The 21,190-nt window shown below is 37.0% G+C and overlaps 1 protein-coding gene across 1 annotated transcript in view; it reads left to right on the top strand.

The window, feature by feature from the left end:
- The window catches only part of FBXL13 (F-box and leucine rich repeat protein 13), a 248,478-nt gene that overhangs the window by 85,844 nt on the left and 141,444 nt on the right, over positions 1-21,190 (top strand). Inside the window, exons 8-9 of the mRNA XM_004739587.3 lie at positions 10,704-10,799; positions 19,417-19,549. Coding sequence (XP_004739644.1) covers positions 10,704-10,799; positions 19,417-19,549 — 229 coding nt within the window. The remainder of the gene's footprint in view (positions 1-10,703; positions 10,800-19,416; positions 19,550-21,190) is intronic.

Raw genomic sequence — 21,190 nt, forward strand, 5'->3', positions numbered from 1 at the left:
AATACATGGAAACAAATGAAAATGAAAACACAGTGGCCCAAAATCTTTGGGATGTGGCAAAGCAGTTCTATGAGGGAAATTTATACGTATATACAAGAAAAATCTCAAGTAAACAATCCAACCCTATACCTAAAGGAACTAGAAAAAGAAGAACAAACAAAGCTCAAAGTTAGTGGAAGTAAAGAAGTAATAAATGTCAGATCACAAATATAAAATAGAGACTAAAAAAATTAGAAAAGATGACTGAAACCGAGAGTTCATCCTTTGAAAAGATAATAAAACTGAAGAACTGTTTTTGCCAGACACATCAAAGAAAAAGAAAGGACTGAAATAAATAAAATCAGAAATGAAAGAGGAAAAGTAAATAGCTGGCACCATAGAAATACAAAGGTTTAAGAGATTACTACAAAAAATTGTATTCCAGGGGCACCTGGGTGGCTCAGTGGGTTAAAGCCTCTGCCTTTGGCTCAGGTCATGTTCCCAGGGTACTGGGATCGAGCCCCACATCGGGCTGTCTGCTCCGTGGGGAGTCTGCTTCCTCCTCTCTCTGCCTACTTGTGATCTGTCAAATAAATAAATAAAAATCTTTATTAAAAAAATTGTATTCCAATAAATTAGACAACCTAGAAAAAATGGATAAATTTATAGAAATATATAATCTTCCAAAACTTAATCAGGAAAAAATAGAAAACCTGAACAGACCAATTACTGGTAACAAAATTGAATCAGTAATTAAAAAACTCCCAACAAACAAAAGTCCAGGACCAGATGGCTTCATAAGTGAATTCTACCAAACATTTAAAGAAGAGTTAATATCTATTACCAAACTATTCCAAAAATAGAAGGGGAAGGAAAGCTTCTAAATACATTCCACAAGGCATAATAATAATAATAATACCACATTACACTGGTACCGAAGCCAGAGGGGGAAAACAACAACAATAGAAGAAAACTATAGGCCAATATCCCTGATGAATATAGATCCCCCCAAACTTAGTAATATATTAGCAAACCAAATTCAACAATACATTAAAAGGATATTCAACATGATCAAATAGGATTTATTCTGGGGATGCAAGGATGGTTTAACATTTGCAGATCAGTTAATGTGTACACCACATCAGCAAAAACTAAGGATAAAGATCACATGACCATCTTAATGGATGCAGAAAAAGCAAGTGACAAAATTCAACATGCATCATGATAAAAACTCAACCAAGTGTGTTTAGAGGGAACATACCTCAGCATAACAAAGGCCATATAACAAACTCAGAACAATATCACACTCAGTGGTGAAAAACGAAGAGCTTTCCCTCTACAATTAGGAATAAGACAAGGATGTCCACTATCACCACTTTTATACAACATAGTGCTGGAAATCTTAGTTGTAGCAATCAGATAAGAAAGGGAAATTAAAGGCATCCAAATTAGTAAGGAAAAATTTCAACTACCACTATTTCCAGATGACATCATACTATACATGAAAAACCTTGAAGAATCCACCAAAAAGCTACTAGCAGTAATAAATGAATAAGTTGCAGGATATAAAATTAATATACAGAAATCTGTTACATTTTATTTATTTATTTATTTATTTATTTATTTATTTATTTTGAGAGAGAGGGAGAGTGTGTGTGTGCAAGCAGAGGGGAGAAGGAGAGAATCTCAAGCACACTCCATGCTGAGCCTGGACCCTGATGCAGAGCTTGATCCCACAACCCCAAGATCATGACCGGAATTGAAATCAAGAATTGAATGCTCAACTGGCTGGGCCCCCCAGGTGCCCCAGAAATCTGTTGCATTTTTATATACAGATAACAAAGTAGCACAAAGAAAATTTAAGTGAACAACTGCATTTATAATCGCACCAAAAAAGACTCTGATGGCTAGGAATAAACTTAACCTATGAGGTGAAAGATCTGTATTCCAAAAACTCTAAAACATTGATGAAAGAAATTGAAAATGACACAAACAAATGGAAAGACATATTATGCTCATGGAACGGAAGAATTAATATTGTTAAAGAGTCCACACCACAGCTTCAGTGCAATCTCTATCAAAATATCAATAGTATTTTTCACAAAACTAAAACAAATAATCCTAAAATTTATATGGACTACCAAAAACCCCAAAGAGCCAAGGCAATCTTGAGAAAGAAGAACAAAGCTGGAAGTATTACAATCCCAGATTTCAAGATATATTACAAAACTATAATAATCAGGGGTGCCTGGGTGGCTCAGTGGGTTAAAGCCTCTGCCTTCGGCTCAGGTCATGATCTGGGGTTCTGGGATTGAGCCCCACATCGGCTCTCTGCTCAGCAGGGAGCCTGCTTCCCGCCCCCCTGCCTGCCTCTCTGCCTACTTGTGATCCCTGTCAAATAAATAAATAGATAGATAGATAAATAAATAAATCTTTAAAAAACAAAACCCTACAATAATCAAAAGAGTGTGGTACTGGCACTAAAACAAACATATAGATAACTAGAACATAATAGGCCAGAAATAAACCCATACTTATATGGTCAATCTACAACAAAGGAAGCAAGAATATACAGTAGGGAGAAAAGAGTCTCTTCAGTAAGTGGTGCTGGGAAGACTGGACAGCTGCATGCAACAGAATGAAACTGGATTACTTTCTTACACCAAACACAAAAATAAATTCAAAATGGATTAAAGACCTAGATGTGAGACCTGAAATCATAAAATTCCGAGAAGAAAACAAAGGCAGTCGTCTCTTGGACATCAGTCTAAGCAACATATTTATGGATATGTCTCCTCGCAAAGGAAACAGAAGCAAAAATAAACCACTGGGACTACTCTAAAATAAAAACCTTTTGTACCACAAAGGAAACCTTCAATAAAGTGACAAGGCAATTTACTGAATGGGAGAAGATATTTGCAAATAATATATCCAATAAGGGGTTACTATCCAAGATATATAAAGAACTTATACAACTCAACACGAAAAAACCAAGTAATCCAATTTAAAAATGGGCAAAGGATCTGAAGAGACATTTTTTCAAAGAACACATACAGATGGCCAACATGAGATGCTCAACATCACTAATCACCAGGGAAATACAAACCAAAACCACAATGAGGTATCACCTCATACCAGTCAGAATGGGTAAAATAAAAAGGCAGGAAATAACAACTATTTGTAAGGATGTGGTGAAAAGGAACCCACTGTGGGCAGGAAGGCAATTTGCTGCAGTCATTGTGGAAGACAGTATCAAGGTTCCTCAAAAAATTAAAAATAGAAATATCAAATGATCCAGTAATTTTACTACTTGGTATTTACCAGCAAAATTGGAATTACTAATTCAATGAGATGCCTGGGTGGCTCAGTTGGGTAAGCATCTGCCTTTGGCTGAAGTCATGATCCCACAGCCTTGGGATTGAGTCCTGCTGCAGGCTCTTTGCTCAGTGGGGAGCCTTTCTCCCTCTGCCTGCCACTCACCCTGCTTGTGCTCTCTCCTTCTCTCTCTCTGACAAATAAATAAATAAAACCTTTAAAAAAATTAAATAAAAAACCCCCCACTAATTCAAAAAGGTAAATGAATTCCTATGTTTCTTGTAGCATTATTTACAATTGTCCAGATGGAAGCAACCTAAGTGTCCATCGACAGTTGAAAGGATAAAGAAAGATGCGATATATATAAACGATGAAATATTACTCAGCCATAAAAAAAGAATATTTTGCCATGTGGGACAACATGGATTGACCTAGAAGGTATTATGCTAAGTGAAAGAATCCAGAGAAAACAAATACTATGTAACTTCACCTAAATGTAGAATCTAAGCAACAAAACAAACAAAAAAAGCAGAAATTACTCATTAATACAAAAAAATGATGGTTGATGGAGGGGAGGGCATGGGGGCATGGGCAAAATGGGTGAAGGTACTGGCTTCCAGTTATGGAATGAATAAGTCAAGGGAGTAAAATGCACAGCATAGGGAACTCAGTCCAGGATATTGTAATAGTGTGTGTGTGATGACAGACAGTAGTTACAGCTGTGAGCACAGCATCATGTATAGAGCTGACAAATCGCTGTATTGTCCACCTGAGACTAACGGAACATTGTGTGTCAACTATATATTTCAATTCAAAAATAAATTAATTAAAAAAAATAGACCTGAATTCCTGCTCCTTAACATCAGTCTATGTGTCATAGTGAGGGGTTCTTATAGTCTTTCATTCTTAATTTTCTCTTCATTACAACGGGAGTATTACCCAGAGTGAAAAAAATCCAGCTAAAATATGGTACTGAACAAGATGAACACAAATGAAAGGAAAGTTGATAGGTTCTAATAATAACAGAGGGAAAAACAGTAAAGCAAAAACATTTGGGGTAATCTTTGTTTCCTAAGCAGTGAATTTTGTTAAACTTATTGTTACTAGATATACTGGGATAAATACTTCTCTTATAATTCCACACTATTTATCCTGTTTTTATATGCTATCTTTTCTCCTTTCCTAACTTTATCTATTGGATTTAAAAATCTGCTTTATTCCCGTATTTATGCTTTAGAGAATACACATTCTATTTCTACTATTTCTGTGGTTTCTCTTAAATATTTTTAACATGTGAAGTTACTTGAATAAAGCGAATTATTACCTATGCTTTCTTCCTCATAATTACTACAACTTAGAACACTTGAAGTGATTATTCTCTAGTCAGAATATTAGTAGTATCTAGTGTTTTTATTCCACCTCGTTTTTTGTACATCACATTAGTCATGTTTTTTAAGGTTAATGGCTTTACCCCTATATACTTAATTAGTTTCTTTGTCCATCATTCTATTGCCATCTCACTCTTCTCTTCTGATTCCAATGTCCTGTAGAAGTTCTTTTGTGAAGGGTCTATTCCAGATAAACTCTCTCAGTCTTAGTCTCAAAATGCCTTTACTTAATGCTCGTCCTTCAGTTGTAATTTACTTCATGAAATGGCGGAGACTGGTAAGTACTTTCTGCTGATGTCCGCTTTCTCACCGTCTCTGTCTCTGGATGAATTTAATGTGGTCCCTTGCTTTCGGCCTTTTGCCACTTTACTACAATGCCATAGGACCTTTTGAGTTTCCTTTTTGGGATTTCTTTTGCTTCTTGAATAGGAGAACTGTTTCTTCTCATTAGTTCTAGAACATGCTCATCTGTTGTATTTTTAAATTTGCCTATATTCCATTCTCGGCTCTTTCCTTCTAGAAATTCTATGAAGATTTATATAAAATGTTGGATGCTTTCATGCTATGTAATGTGCCTCTTAATCCCCTTTATATTTTTCATCTCTTTATCTTTCTGTGCCTTATTCTCTGTAATGTCTTCTGATACATAATCCAGGTTGCCAGTTCTCTTGTCAGCTGTGTTTCATCTGCTATGTAACTCATCTACTGAGTTTTTAATTTCAGTCATTCTGTTTTTAATTCCCATGAATTTTACTTGGTTCCTTTATCAATCTGCCTAGTCCTATTTCGACAACAGCTTTTTCAAAAACCTATTTTTCTTTTTAAGTCTTATATCATCTTAATGTTTTCATAATCACAATCTGACAATTTGATTTAAGAAGATATTTATTGTTTGTCTGTTTGACTCCTGGATTTTTTCCCCCTCATATGTTTTGTAATTTTTATTGAAAACGCATTTTTTGGAAGTGGAATTAATATATAAGAATCCTATAAGATGTGGTTTGAAGATGTGCCTCTTTAGAGAGGTGGTTATTTATTTCTGCCAAATGTCTGAGTTACCACTGAGTTGGAAGCTCTTCGCATGTTAATGTATTAAATCCAATTACAAAGGTAATAAATTCACAATGGACCCCACAAATAATTTAAATTCAAATTCCAGTCCACATGATACCTGGTCTTTGGTTATAAATTTTGGGGATTTTTTTTTTTGTTTTAAATCCCAGGCTAGATACCCTAGTTTTTTTCTTCACCAATAGGTAGTAGTAGTAGTTGCTTTAATCTTCTCTATTTAATAATCCTGGATTTCTCTCTATTTCCCTCTTTCTCTGACTCAGTTAGGACTTCCAGCTTTATACAAGACTGGTAACTTTTTCTGTCCCTGTGTGGCCAGTGAAATCTGAAATCTCTTTGTCATGAAATCTATTTGTCATGAAAAGCAGCAACCATCCCCACTGCTTCCTTAGCCAGAACAACTATGGTATGAACACCTTATTATGAGTCTGGGTTTACCAAGATTGTGGGCCTGGATATTTTCCTTACTTTCTTAAAAACTCAGGTATGTTAAAAACAAAAACAAAAACAAAACCAGTTTGTTTTAGAGAGTAGAAAAGTAGCTGTCAAGGGCTGTGGGGTAGGGAAATAGGGAGAGGTTGGAAAAAAGGGTACAAACTTTTGATGAAGGATAGTTGGAAGAAAGGCAGGCAGGGACAAGGCCCCTGCCCTGAAAGGTAACGGCTAAAAGGATTTTACACCACCCTGGGAAGAGCGCTCCACCCTTCCCCACTGACAGAAACCTGACTGGATGACAGGTGCAGGCGGGTTAATCAGATTGGAACATTGAACCAACAAACCCATAGAAACCCCTAGACTAGAACCTCAGTTGGCAACCCTCTTGGGTCCGTCCTCTCCTTCTTTGGGAGCTCTATCATTCAATATACTTTACTATTGCTCAATAAAAACTTGTTTTGCCGCCCACCACAGTCTGCTCTACCTCTTCTTTCTCCGAAGCAGCCTGACCAAGGACCTGGGGCATCATAGGAAAAGAAATCCTGTAACACTTGCAGCTATAAGATGTATAAGGTCTGAGGATCTCATATAAACATAGTGATTATAGTTGATAACAATGTGTTCTATACCTGAAATTGGCTAAGAGAGTGGAACTCAAATGTTCTCACCAAAAATAATAAAGATAAATATGCGAGGTGATGGATATGTAAATTAACACATTAATTAACCTTAATTAAGGTGGATCCTTTCACTATGTAAATGTATAACAAATCACAATGTACACTTAAAATATCCTGGATTTTGGGGTGCTTGGGTGGCTCAGTTGGTTAACTGTCTGCCTTTGGCTCAGGTCATGATCCCAGGGTTCTGGGATCAAGCCCCACATCAGGCTCCCTGCTCAGTGGGGGAGTCTGCTTCTCTCTCCCCTGGCTCTTGTGCACTCTGCTTCCCTCTCAAATAAATAAATAAAATCCTTAAAAAATATCTTGAATTTTATATGTCAATTAAGCCCAATAAAGCTGAAATTAAAAAAAAATTTTAAGGGTGCCTGGGTGGCTCAGTCAGTTAAGTGTCTACCTTCAGCTCAGGTCATGATCCTGATGTCCTGGGATCGAGTCCCATGTTAGCCTCTCTGCTCATCGGTAAGTCTGCTTCTCCCTTTGCCTGTCACTTCCCCAGCTTTTGTGCATGTCTCACTCTCTCTGTAAGAAGAATAAATAAAATCTTTAAGAATAAAATAAATAATTAATTTCTTAAAGAAAAATATATTTTTGGGTAAATACTTCGTAGTGCAGTTGCTGGGTCATAGGGCAGCTCTATTTTCAACTTTTTGAGGAACCTCCATGCTGTTTTCAGAGGGGCTGCACCTGCTTGCATTCCCACCAGCAGTGTAGGAGGGTTCCCCTTTCTCCACATCCGTGGCAACACCTATCATTTCCTTACTGGTTAATTTTAGCCATTCTGACTGGTGGAAGGTGGTACCTCATTGTGGTTTTGATTTGTATTTCCCTGATGCCAAGAGATACTGAGCATTTTTTCATGTGTCTGTTGGCCATTTGTATGTCTTTGTAAATGTCTGTTCATGTCCTCTGCCCATTTCTTGATTAGATTATTTGTTCTTTGGGTGTTGAGTTTGATAAGTTCTTTATAGATTTTTGGATACTAGCCCTTTATCTGTAAGTCATTTGCAAATATCTTCTCCCATTCTGTAGGTTGTCTTTTTCCTTTTTAAAAAGATTTTATTTAATTTATTTGTCAGAGAGACAAAGAGAGAGAGAGCACAAGAAGGGGAAACAACAGGCAGAGGGAGAAACAGGCTCCCCACTGAGCAAGAAGCCCAATGTGAGACTCCATCCCAGGACCCTGGAATCATGACCTGAGCCAAAAGCAGATGCTTGGACGTCTAACTGAGCCACCCAAGCATCCCGGTTGTCTTCTGGTTTTGTCGACTGTTGCCTTTGCTGTGCAAAATCTTTTTGTTTTAATGAAGTACCAATAGTTCATTTTTGCCTATGTTCCCCTTGCAATGTGTCTAGCAAGAAGTTGCTGCAGCCCAGGCCACAGAGGTTTCTGTCTGTGTTCTCCTCTAGGATTTTGATGGATTCCTGTCTCACAGTGAGGTCTGTCATCTATTTTGAGTCTATTTTTGTGTGTGGTGTAAGAAAATATTCCAGTGTCATTCTTCTGCATGTGGCTGTCTAATTTTCCCAACACCATTTGTTGAAGAGACTGTCTTTTTTTCCATTGGACATTCTTTCCTGCTTTGTCAAAGATTAGTTGACCATAGAGTTGTGGGTCCATTTCTGGGCTCTCTAATCTGTTCCAGTGATGTGTGTGTCTGTTTTTGTGCCAGGTTGATTACAGCTTTGTAATAGAACTTGAAGTCCGGAATTGTGATGTCACCAGCTTTGGTTTTCTTTTTCAGCATTCCTCTGGCTATTCTGGGTCTTTTCTGGTTCCATACAAATTTTAGGATTATTTGTTCTATTTTCTGTGAAAAAAGTTGATGGTGTTTTGATAGGGATTGCACTGAATATGTAGATTGCTCTGGTAGCATAGACATTTTTACAATATTTGGTCTTCCAATCCATGAGCATGGAACATTTTTTCCATTTCTTTGTGTCTTCCTCAATTGCTTTCAGGAGTGTTCTATAGTTTTCTGAGTTCAGATCCTTTGCCTCCTTGGTTAGATTTATTCCTAGGTATCTTGTGTTTTTTGGTGCCATTATAAATGGGATCGACTCCTTAGTTTCTCTTTCTTCTGTCTCATTGTTAGCATATAGACCCAGCAATTGCACTACTAGTATTTACCCCAGATACAAATGTGGTGATCCAAAGGGGCACGTATATCCCAATGTTTATAGCAGTAATGTCTACAATAGCCAACATATGAAAAGAGCCCAGCTGCCCACTGACAGATGAATGGATAAAGAAGATGTGGTACAGGGCACCTTGGTGGCTCACTTGGTTAAGCCACTGCTCAGGTCATGATCTGGGAGTCCTGGGATCAAGTCCCATATTGGGCTTCCCCTGCTCTACAGGGAGCCTACTTCTCCCTCTCCCTCTGCCTCTCCCTCTGCTGGTGCTCTCTCTCTTTCTCTCTCTCTGTGTCAAATAAATCAACAAAATCTTTAAAAAAAGAAGATGTGGTGCACACACACACACACACACATAAATAATAATATTCAGCCATCAGAAATGATGAATACTTACCATTTACATCAATGTGGATGGAACTAGAGGGCATTACACTAAGTGAAATAAGTCAGTCAGAGAAAGACAATTATATGATCTCACTCTCATGTGGAATTTAAGAAACAAAACAGAGGTTCATAGGGGAAGGGAGCAAAAATAAAACAAGATGAAATCAGAGAGGGAGACAAACCATAAGAGACTCTCAACCAAAGGAAACAAACTGAGGGTTGCTGGAAGGGATGGAGGTGGGGGGATGGAGTAACTGGGTGGTGGACATTAAGGAGGGCACGTGAGTAGTGCCTGGGTGGCTCAGTTGGTTAAGCATCTGCCTTCAGCTCAGGTCATGATCCCAGGACCCTGGGGCTGAGCTCTGAGTTGGGCTCCCTGCTCAGTGGGAGTTCTGCTTCTCCCTCTCTCTCTGCGCCTCCCTGACTCTCATGCTGTCTCTCTCTAGCTGGCTTGCTCTCTCTCTCAAATAAATAAATAAAATCTTAAAAAAAAAAAAGGAGGGCACACGATGTAATGTGCAGTGGGAATTACATAAGACTAACGAATCACTAACTCTACCTCTGAAACTAATGATATATTATATGTAAGCTAATTGAATTTAAATTAAAAAATAAATATTTTTAGGAAGCTTTGTTTTAGCATTTACTCATGTTTTGTATCAAGAGGATTTGCAGGTTGCCTAGTCTATCATTTTTCCAGAAACAGAAGCCAAGATGGGTTCATTGATATTTCCTAGGAATCTGTTAACTTTAAAACAAGAATCTAGTTGGGACACCTGGGTGGCTCAGTGCACTAACCCTCTGCCTTTGGTTCAGGTCATGATCTCAGGGTCCTGGGATCAAGCCCCGCATCAGGCTCTCTGCTCAACAGGGAGCCTGCTTCTCCCTCTCTCTGCCTGCCTCTCTGCCTACTTGTGAAATCTCTCTGTCAAATAAATAAATAAATAAAATCATTTAAAAAAAAGAATCTAATTAAATTCAGCAAGCAATCATTGAATGCCTTCTATGTAGCAGCTACTATTTAGGGAAATCACTCATTTGCTAACAGAAACCACTTTCAGTCTGAAAATAAATCTGCCTATCTTCTGCCCCATCTTTCTGTGATTATCAGTTGCAAAGATCACATTATAACAAAGGCATCATTAGATAAATTCTAGTAGTCTAGATAAAGTTCCAGCATTTAAATCCCAGCCAGGACAATATGGATTACCTTATCATCATTAACAACAACCCAACAAAAAAGGCAAGTGGCAGAGTTGCACGCAAATTCACTTAATTTTCAAGATTGTGTATTTCTCTTCTTTGTGTTTAGATTTTCGCCTACCTCACTTTAAGAGATATAATAATATGTGGTCAAGTTTGTCACTCCTGGATGCTGATGACACAAGGAAGCTCATTATGGAATAGTGTGAGTAGACACTACTTGAAGCTGTGTTTTTACTGTAGTTCTTAAAGGAGAACAGCCTGCTATAAAGCCAACTGGCCTAGGGACTACTTTTTTCCATGCTCCCCCCATTGGGCCACAGAAAGTAGGTGCATTTGTTTTTCTTTTGCCCAGGCACAAGCCCAATGGATAACATAGAAAGATAACAATGTTATTTTTAAGACAGATACTAACAGTATTTTCTAATTTACATGGTAGAAATAAATCAAATATTCTTTTTGGAAGGAAACCTAGCTCCATTATATCTGAGTAAGATTTAACATTGTCTAACTCAGGATGCTGCTGAGATAAATTGAGGAAATGTAAGTAAAGTGCTTACTGTGGAGCCTGGCACGTAAGCAGCACTCAATAAATATTAGCTGCTATTATTCGTTCACAAAAGTAGCACAAAATATGGAGTAAAAGAAAAAAGACTGAGCATGAAATGGGGCTAAACTATACAACATTAAAGAAGGCTTGTTTGATATTCTTAGGGTGTCTGCATGTACACAGATACACATACACTCTGGCATTTTCTAATATGGACTTCTAGGCTGGTACCTCTTTACTATTCTTGTCATTGTACTATTTTTATACTGTTCTTGTAACCTAGAATGTCTCAATTCAATGAGACACTGTGGAGAGATCTCAGCCAACCACAAAAAACAAGTGTAAATTTCCTTGTTGACTTCTCTTTTCTGTTCCTTGGATGATACTTTAATCTCTGTAGTCATTTATGCCATGGCAACAGTTTCCCTGTTTCCTAATGTCCCATCAGTAGCTGACTTTACCACCCCTCCTTAATAGCCAACGATTAGAGGAATAATGACATCACGTGCTCAGACTGACCTATGAGTAGATGGCTGGAACCCTTCAACAAAAATTCCAAAGGTTAGACAAAGAAACTAAGGTGCCATTCGTAAATCAAGTCAACATCTTGATGTTCCATTCTTGGCTTTACTATTCCACACTCACCTTGAGCAACAATGGCAAGAAGAAAACATACTTCTGTCTCAGCTAACCCATCTTGGCTTCCAAATGTAATATGCCTGCCTTAAGTTAATTTTTTCTTTAAGGCAGTGATACTCAAACTTCAGAATGCATCAGAGTCATCTGAAGGGGTTTTTAAAACAGATTGCTGACTGCCAAACCTAGAATTTCTGACTCAGTAGATTGGGGGTGGGGCTTAAGAGTTTGTATTTCTAACAAGTTCCTGGGTGATACTGATGCCGCAGTTCCCAGGACCATACTTTGAGAATCACTGGTTTAAAGTAATAAATCTCTTTCTTATGTGACATATTGGGGATGTTAGTTTTTGCTTTGGAAAAGCTGTAAGAATAAAAAAATGAATCCAAGTGATCAGAAAGAGAAAGATCATGTACAATATTAAGATCAGAACAAATCCTGCAGAAGCCTTGCAGGAAAAGCTGGCACTTTTGCCCAGAGACCTCATTAGGTAAAGCTGGAGAAAATATGAGCACATGTCAGTGAAAAACAAAGCCTGGATAGGAATTTAAGTTTCTTTATGTTCAGCAAATTTCCCTCTCCACAATTCTTCATTGTTCTTCATCTTCTATTAGTTTTACCTTCATTTGTGAGTGCTCAAATATGGTACAACCATAACAAACATTTTAGCACAAAGAATATCTTTATTCAGATGGCAATGAGAGATTGGAAGTTCATAAACGTAACCTTTAAATTTTCATTTATATATTTTTAAAAATTAACATAGAATGTATTATTTGTTTTAGGGGTACAGGTCTGTGAATTCTCAGTCTTATCCAGTTCACAGCACTCACCATAACACATACCGTCCCCAATGTCCATCACCCAGACACCCCATCTCTCTCTGGTCCCTGAACCCCCAGCAACCCTCAGTTTGTTTCCTAAGATTAAGAGTCTCTTATCATTTGTCTACCTCTCTTTTATCCTGTTTCATTATTTTCCCCTCTTCCCTTGTTTCTCAAATTCCACATATCAGTGAGATCATATGATAATCATCTTTCTCTGATTGACTTATTTCACTTAGCATAATACCCTCTAGTTCCATCCACGTCATTGCAAATGGCAAGATTTCAATTTTTGGTGGGTACATAATTTATATGTATATGTATGTATACACACGCACACACACACACACACACACACACACATATATACATACATACATATATATGTATGGCTTTTCCCATGGTTTGGTATTGTGTGTGTGTGTGTATATAAACAATGTATATATATATATATATATGGCTTTTCCCATGGTTTGATATTGTGGACATTGTTGCTATAAACTATAAATACTGGGGTGCAGGTGCCCCTTAGGATCACTACATTTATGTCTTTGGGGTAAATACCCAGTAGTACAATTGCTGGGTCACAGGGTAGCTCTATTTTAAACTTTTTGAGGAATCTCCATACTGTTTAGCAGAGTGGCTACACAAGCTTGCATTTCCACCAATAGTGTAAGAGGGTGCCCCTTTTCTCCACATCCTTGCCAACATCTATTGTTTCCTGACTTGTTAATTTTAGCCATTCTGACTGGTGTGAGGTGGTACCTCACTGTGATTTTGATTTGTATTTCCCTGATGCCAAATGATATTGAGCATTTTTTCATATGTCTGTTGGCCATTTGTATGTCTTCTTTGGAGAAATGTCTGTTCATGTCCTCTGCCCATTTCTTGATTGAGTTATTTGCTCTTTGGGTGTTGAGTTTGATAAGTTCTTTATAGATTTTGGACACTAGTCCTTTATCTGTAAGTCATTTGCAAATATCTTCTCCCATTCTGTCAGTTGTCTTTTGGTTTTGTTGACTGTTTCCCTTGCTGTGCAAAAGCTTTTTATTTTGATGAAGCCCCAATAGTTCATTTTTGCCCTTGCTTCGCTTGACTTTGATAATGTTTCTAGGAAGAAGTTGCAGCAGCTGAGGTCAAAGAGGCTGCTGCCTGTGTTCTCTTCAAGGATTTTGATGGATTCCTATCTCACATTGAGGTCTTTCATCCGTTTTGAGTCAATTTTTGTGTATGGTTTAAGAAAATTGTTCAATGTCATTCTTCTGCATGTGCTGTCCAATTATCCCAACACCATTTATTGAAGAGACTGTCTTTTTTCCATTAGACATTCTTTCCTGCTTAGTTGAAGTTTTGTTGACCATAGAGTTGAGGGTCCAGTTCTGGGCTCTCTATTCTGTTCCATTGATCTGTGTGCCTGTTTTTGTGCCAGTACCATACTGCCTTGATGATACAGCTTTGTAATAGAGCTTGAAGTCTGCAATTGGGATGCCACAAGCTTAGGTTTTCTTTTCCAACATTTTCTGGCTATTCGGGGTCTTTTTTGGTTCCATATAAATATTAGGATTATTTGTTCCATTTCAGTGAAAGAAGTTGATGGCATTTTGATAGGGATTGCACTGAATGTGTAGATTGTTTTAGGTAGCATAGACATTTTCACAATATTTGCTCTTCTAATCCATGAACATAGAAAGTTTATCCATTTCTTTGTGTCTTCCTCAATTTCTTTCATGAGTATTCTATAGTTTTCTGAGTACAGATTCTTTGTCTCTTTGGTTAAATTAATACCTAGATACCTTATGGTTTTGGGTGCAATTATAAATGGTATTGGCTCCTTAATTTCTCTTTCTTCTGTCTTGTTGTTGGTGTAGAGAAATGTAATGATTTCTGGCATCTCCATTTTATTGCCTTCCCTGAATCAATCCTGTTTGGTTGATGATAGATTTTTTTTTGTATACCCAAGTTTGATTTAAAAGTAAATTCTAGTTATTAAGCACTTTTAAAATGAAATCCAGAAGCACATTTTCTGCACAAACAAGTTAGAAAATTCAAAAGTGTTTCCTATGCATTTGCTCTAAGTTTCAATTTTTAACTTTGTAAACCACATCAGAGAAACTTGGCACTTCTGCATTATTGTGTGTGTTTAATTTCTTTTTGTTCTATTTTGGTTAAGAGAACAGTAGAAAAATTTTCCGGAATTTTTGTTTACTTGGTTACATTTGTATAAAGTTCTGATTGCCAGTTGCTGAGATAATAAGTGACCAGGCAGAATTCTTTAAAGCATTAAAGCTCCTTAAACCTAAGGCTAAATCTTGAAGCAGTATAGCAGTGCGCAGTAACTGTTGCATTTCAGTAAAAGCAGAAGAGCTTTTGGAAATCACAATATATAATTTCACAGCAACAGATTTAGGGGAAAATGAGTTTGTTGGAGTCAGGATTTTATATCCTGACACTTTACTGAATTCCTGTATGAGTTCTAGCAGTTTTGGGGTGGAGTCTTCTGGGTTTTCCACATAAAGTATCATATCATCTGCAAAGAGTGAGAGTTTGACTTCTTTGTCAATTTGGATGCCTTTTATTTCTTTTTGTTGTCTGATTGTGTGTGGTGTAAGGAAATGGTTCAGTTTCATTTTTCCGCATGTTTCTGGTTCCATATAAATTTTAAGATTATTTGTTCCATTTCTTTGAAAAAAATGGATGGTATTTTGATAGGAATTGCATTAAATGTGTAGATTGTTTTAGGTAGCATAGACATTTTCACGATATTTGTTCTTCCAATCCAGGAGCATGGAACGTTTTTCCATTTCTTTGTGTCTTCCTCAATTTCTTTCCTGACTACTATATAGTTTTCTGAGTACAGATTCTTTGCCTTTTTGGTTAGGTTTATTCCTAGGTATCTTATGATTTGGGGTGCAATTGTAAATGGGATCGATTCCTTAATTTCTCTTTCTTCTGTCTTGTTGGTGTAGAGAAATGCAACTGATTTCTGTGCATTGATTTTATATCCTGACAATTTACTGAATTCCTGTACAAGTTCTAGGACATTTGGGGTAGAGTCTCTTGGGTTTTCACATAAAGTATCATATCATTTGCAAAGAGTGATAGTTTGACTTCTTTGCTGATTTGGATGCCTTTTATTTCTTTTTGTTGTTGGATGGCCGAGGCTAGGACTTCTAGTACTAGTTGAATAGCAGTGGTGATAATGGACATCCCTGCCATGTTTCTGACCTTAGGGGAAAAGCTCTCAGTTTTTCCCACTGAGAATGATATTCTCTGTGGGGTTTTCACAGATGGCTTTTATGATATTGGGTTATGTACCCTCTATCCCTACACCGTGAAGAGTTTTGATCAAGAAAGGATGTTGTACTTTGTCAAATGCTTTTTCTGCATCTACTGAGAGTATCATATGGTTCTTCTCCTTTCTTTTATTAATGTTTTGTATCACATTGATTGATTTGTGGATATTGAGCCAACCTTACAGCCCAGAAATAAATCCCACTTGATTGTGTTGAATAATTCTTTTAATGTACTGTTGGATACTATTAGCTTGTATCTTAATTAGAATTTTTGCATCCATGCTCATCAGGGACATTGGTCTGTAATTCTCCTTTTTGATGGGGTCTTTGGGTTGGGATCAAGGTAATGCTGGCCTCATAAAATGTGTTTGAAAGTTTTCCTTCCATTTCTGTTTTTTGGAACAGTTGCAGAAGAATAGGTGTTAATTCTTCTTCAAATGTTTGGTAGAATTCCCCTGGCTCTGGGGTCTTGTTTGTTGGGAGATTATCTTTTTTTTTTAAAAGATTTTATTTATTTATTTGACAGACAGAGATCACAAGCAGGAAGAGAGGCAGGCAGAGAGAGAGGGGGAAGCAGGCTTTCTACTGAGCAGAGAGCCCAATGCGGGACTCGATCCCAGGATCCTGGGATCATGACCTGAGCTGAAGGCAGAGGCTTTAACCCACTGAGCCACCAAGGTGCCCCCTTTTGGGAGGTTTTTGATTACTGTTTCAATTTCCTTGCTGGTTATGGGTCTGTTCCGGTTTTCCATTTCTTCCTGGTTCCGTTTTGGTAGTTTATATGTCTCTAGGAATGCATTTATTTCTTCCAGATTATCAAATTTGCTGGGATTTAGTTGCTCATAGTTTGTTTTTATAATTGTATTTCTTTGATGTTGGTTGTGATCTCTCCTCTTTCATTCATGATTTTATTTATTTGGGTCCTTTCTCTTTTCTTTTTGATAAGTCTGGCCAGAGGGTTATCTATCTTATTATTTCAAAGAACCAGCTCCTAGTTTCGTTGATTTGTTCTACTATTCTTTCAGTTTCTATTTCATTGATTTATGCTCTGCTCTTTATTATTTCTCTTTCTTGCTGGGTTTAGGCTTTTTATGTTGTTCTTTCTCTAGCTCCTTTGGGTGTAGGGTTAGGTTTCGTACTTGAGACCTTCCTTGTTTCTTGAAAAAGGCTTGTATTGCTATATACTTTCCTCTCAAGACTGCCTTTGCTGTGTCCAACAGATTTTTGAACAGTTGTGTTTTCATTATCATTTGTTTCCATGAAATTTTTCAATTTTTGTTTAATTTCCTGGTTGACCCATTCATTCTTGACTAGGATGCTCTTTAGCCTCCTTATATTTGGGTTCTTTCCAACTTTCCTCTTTTTTTTTTTTTAAGATTTTATTTATTTATTTGACAGAGAGAGATCACAAGTAGGCAGAGAAAGAGAGAGAGAGAGAGAGAAGGAAGCAGGCTCTCTGCTGAGCAGAAAGCCCAAATGCAGGACTTGATCCCAGGACCCTGAGATCATGACCTGAGCCGAAGGCAGAGGCTTAACCTACCAAGCCACCCAGGTGCCCCCAACTTTCCTCTTGTGATTGAGTTCAAGTTTCAAAGCATTTTGGCTTGAAAATATGCACAGAATGATCCCAATCTTTTGGTATCAGTTGAGACCTGATTTGTGACCCAGGATGTGATCTATTCTGGAGAATGTTCCATGTGCACTAGAGAAGAATGTGTATTCTGTTGCTTTGGTATGGAATATTCTGAATGTGTCTGTGAAGTCCCTCTGGACCAGCATGTCATTTAAAGGCTTTATTTCCTTGTTGATCTTTTGCTTAGATGATCTGTCCATTTCATTGAAGGCGGTGTTAAAGTCTCCTGCTATTATTGTATTATTATTTATTTTTATTTATTTATTTGACAGAGATCACAAGTAGGCAGAGAGGCAGGCAGAGAGAGAGGAAGGGAAGCAGGATCCCTACTGAGCAGAGAGCCTGATGCGGGTTCAATCCCAGGACCCTGAGATCATGACCCAAGCCGAAGGCAGAGGCTTTAACCCACTGAGCCACCCAGGTGCCCCTATTATTGTATTAATGTTGATGTTTTTTTTTTTTTATTTTGTTATTAGTTGGCTTATATAATTGGCTGCTATGTTACAGGCATAAATATTTATAATTGTTAGATCTTCTTGTTGGATAGACCCTTTAAGTATGATATAGCTAGTCCTTTATTATATTATATACAGTTATATTATATATATAGATGTTATAGTTTTTGGTTTAAAATCTAATCTGTCTGATATAAGGAGTGCATCCCAGCTTTTTTTTTTTTTTTGGAATGTCCATTAGCATGGTAAATGGTTTTCAACCCCCTCATTTAAATCTGGGAGCATCTTTGGGTCTAAAATGAGTCTTTTGGAGACAGCATATTGTTATTATTATTTTTTTAATCTAATCTGATACCCTTTTGATTGAGGGATTTAGTCCACTTACATTCAGGGTAACTATAAAAAGATACGAATTTAGTGCTGTTGAATTGCCTTAGGGTGACTGTTACTGTATATTGCCTGTGTTCCTTTCTGGTCTATGTTACTATTAGGTTTTCAATATTTTTTTGTAGGGCTGGTTTGGTAATTGCAAATTCTTTTAATTTGTTTGTCCTGGAAGCTTTTTATCTCTTATTCTATTTTCAATGACAGCCTAGCTGGCTAGGCTGCATATTTTTCTCATTTAGTACTCTGAATATATCATGCCAGTCCTTTCTGGCCTGCCAGGTCTTTGTGGATAGGCCTGCTGCCAATCTAATACTTCTACCATTGTAGGTTACAGACCTCTTGTCCTGAGCTGCTTTCAGGATTTTCTCTTTGTTTCTGAGATTTGTGAGTTTTTCTATTAGATGTTGGGGTATTGACTTATTTTTATTGATTTTGAGGGGAGTTCTTTGTGCCTCAATGTAATCTCTTAGCTGAAAGAAATGATTGATGTCTGAAAGACATGATTAATATTATGATATCAATGCTATTGTTTATCAACTGGCCCCAGCCACTAGGAGTTCCCAGAAATCTCTGTGCTCTTCAATATTACATGCAATCAGCCAGGTACACTCAGGTCATCTCTCCTTTCCCCCAGACCTCCCTCCTCAAATTGAGTTAGGAGAAGACCACTCTAAACCTCTCACTCTAAATTGTCTTCCCCATAGTCAAGAACTTAACACATTGTCTATGCTCGTGAATAGAGAAGGAGGCACCCATTAATAATGAACTTGTATGGGTTCATTGACCCTGAAGTGGGGGGCTCTTGCCCTCCCAGTTTGACCTAGATTAGACATTTGAAATCTGTTTGTAATTAAACCTGGAAATGACCATGAACAAAAAAAAATCTGTTGGTAATTAAACTCCCAAATGACCATAAAAACAAAGAAATGAAGAAGTGAGAGATGAGCAGAAGACATTTGTTTCTTGATGCTTTTAAAATATTAAAATTTTTTGCATGCAAAAGATCTTTCTCATTTCTTAATGTCTTTGGTTTACCCTTTTTAGATTGATTTTTCTGCAGTAAAAAATATAATCACAGATAAATATATAGTGTCAACTTTGCAAAGGTGGCGTCTAAATGTGCTGCGTTTGAATTTTCGTGGTTGTGTTCTCCGACTGAAAACCTTGAGATCTGTCAGTGAGTATGTTCATTACAACTCTTTGTCTTGCTTCCCTGTTTTTAACTGAAAAAATATAAAGAAAAATATAAATGAAATAGAAACTGCAGTTATAATCATAGGCCATAAGAATGCCAATCATAAACATTTAAAATGCTTATAACACAGTCAGCTCTTACTGGATTTTATGCTCTGGGAATTAGTGCTCTGTTCATTCTAATAGACTGCTTTTTTTTGTCTAGCATTTGTCTACAAATCCTCAATTCATCTTCTAAAAAAAATACAAGAATATATTCTCAATTTAAAAATTCTAAAAATAGACAGTAAAAGGAAAAACTTCCCTTTATCTCCCTCAAACCCATTCACTTACTCAAAGGTACTCGATGTTAACCAATTTTCTGTTTTTCCAAAATACATTTACATATATGTTATTAAAAATACACAATAAAACTTTTAACATGAAAAGGATCATATTGTTTTATATTTTCTTTTATACCCTAGAAATTTTCCATGTCAGTTTATATAGACTTATGAAATTATTTTAAATACCTAAACTCATTTTCCATACCATGGATATAGCATAATTTATTTAACTTTCTTCCTCTTGATGGACTTGGAGGTTATTTTCCAAACTACTTTGTACTTTCATTATAACATTTGTCTTTAACTGTCTTAGCCAATCTGTGCTAAGTTTCACAGACTGGGTGGATTATAAAGAACAGAAACTTATTTCTCACAGTTCTGGAAGCTGGGTATCCAAGACCAGGGTACCAATATTGTTTTAGAGAAGGCACTCTTTCAGGTTAGAGACCCTCATTGTCTTCCTGTATCCTCACATGATAGAAAGAGGGACTCAGAGATCTCTGGAGTCCCTTGCATAATGGCACTAATCTTATTCATGAGAACTCCACCCTAATTATATCCTGAAGGCCCTCTAACTCTAATTTCAACCTATGAATTTTGGTGGTGAGAGCACAACCAGTCCATTGCATTAACCCATATATTGTTTAAGGTGCAATTTTTAGTGTCCATATTTCTGGAAATGAAAGAAAAAATGTATTTTAAAAAATATACAATCATACTGATTTCAGGTAATAAGAATGCCATAAACATATGTAGATATCAGCATGGATGCATCTAGAGAAAAATGAGTGAAAGTAACTTGCAGAATGACATATATAATTTAAGACCATTTGCATATAATTTTTCAATGTGCAAAATAACAATATACTTCATATTTTGAAAGATTTTCAATAATACATACATATATATGTGTGTATATATGTAAGATTTTTTTATTTATTTGAGAGAGAGAATAGAGAGCATGAGAGGGGGAAAGGTCAGAGGGAGAAGCAAACTCCCTGCTAAGCAGAGAGCCCAGTGTGGGACTTGATCCTGGGACTTTAGGATCATGACCTGAACTGAAGGCAGTCACTTAACCAACTGAGCCACCCAGGTGCCCCTCAATAATATATTTTTAAGGGGACATACACATATATAGAAAAATACAAAAAGGATGTATGGGAATGAAAATTTCAAATGTAAGGTAATGGTTACCCTGAGGTGGACAGAGTTGAATGAAGTGGGGAAAAGGTTCACAAAGAGTTTGTTTGTTTGCTTCTTTCTTTCTTTGAGGGAAAGTGTTGGGGGCAGGGCAAAAG

This window comes from Mustela putorius, unplaced genomic scaffold (assembly GCF_011764305.1).
Source record: "Mustela putorius furo isolate JIRA1106 unplaced genomic scaffold, ASM1176430v1.1 tig00003845_pilon_pilon_pilon, whole genome shotgun sequence".
NCBI classification, from domain to species: domain Eukaryota; kingdom Metazoa; phylum Chordata; class Mammalia; order Carnivora; family Mustelidae; genus Mustela; species Mustela putorius.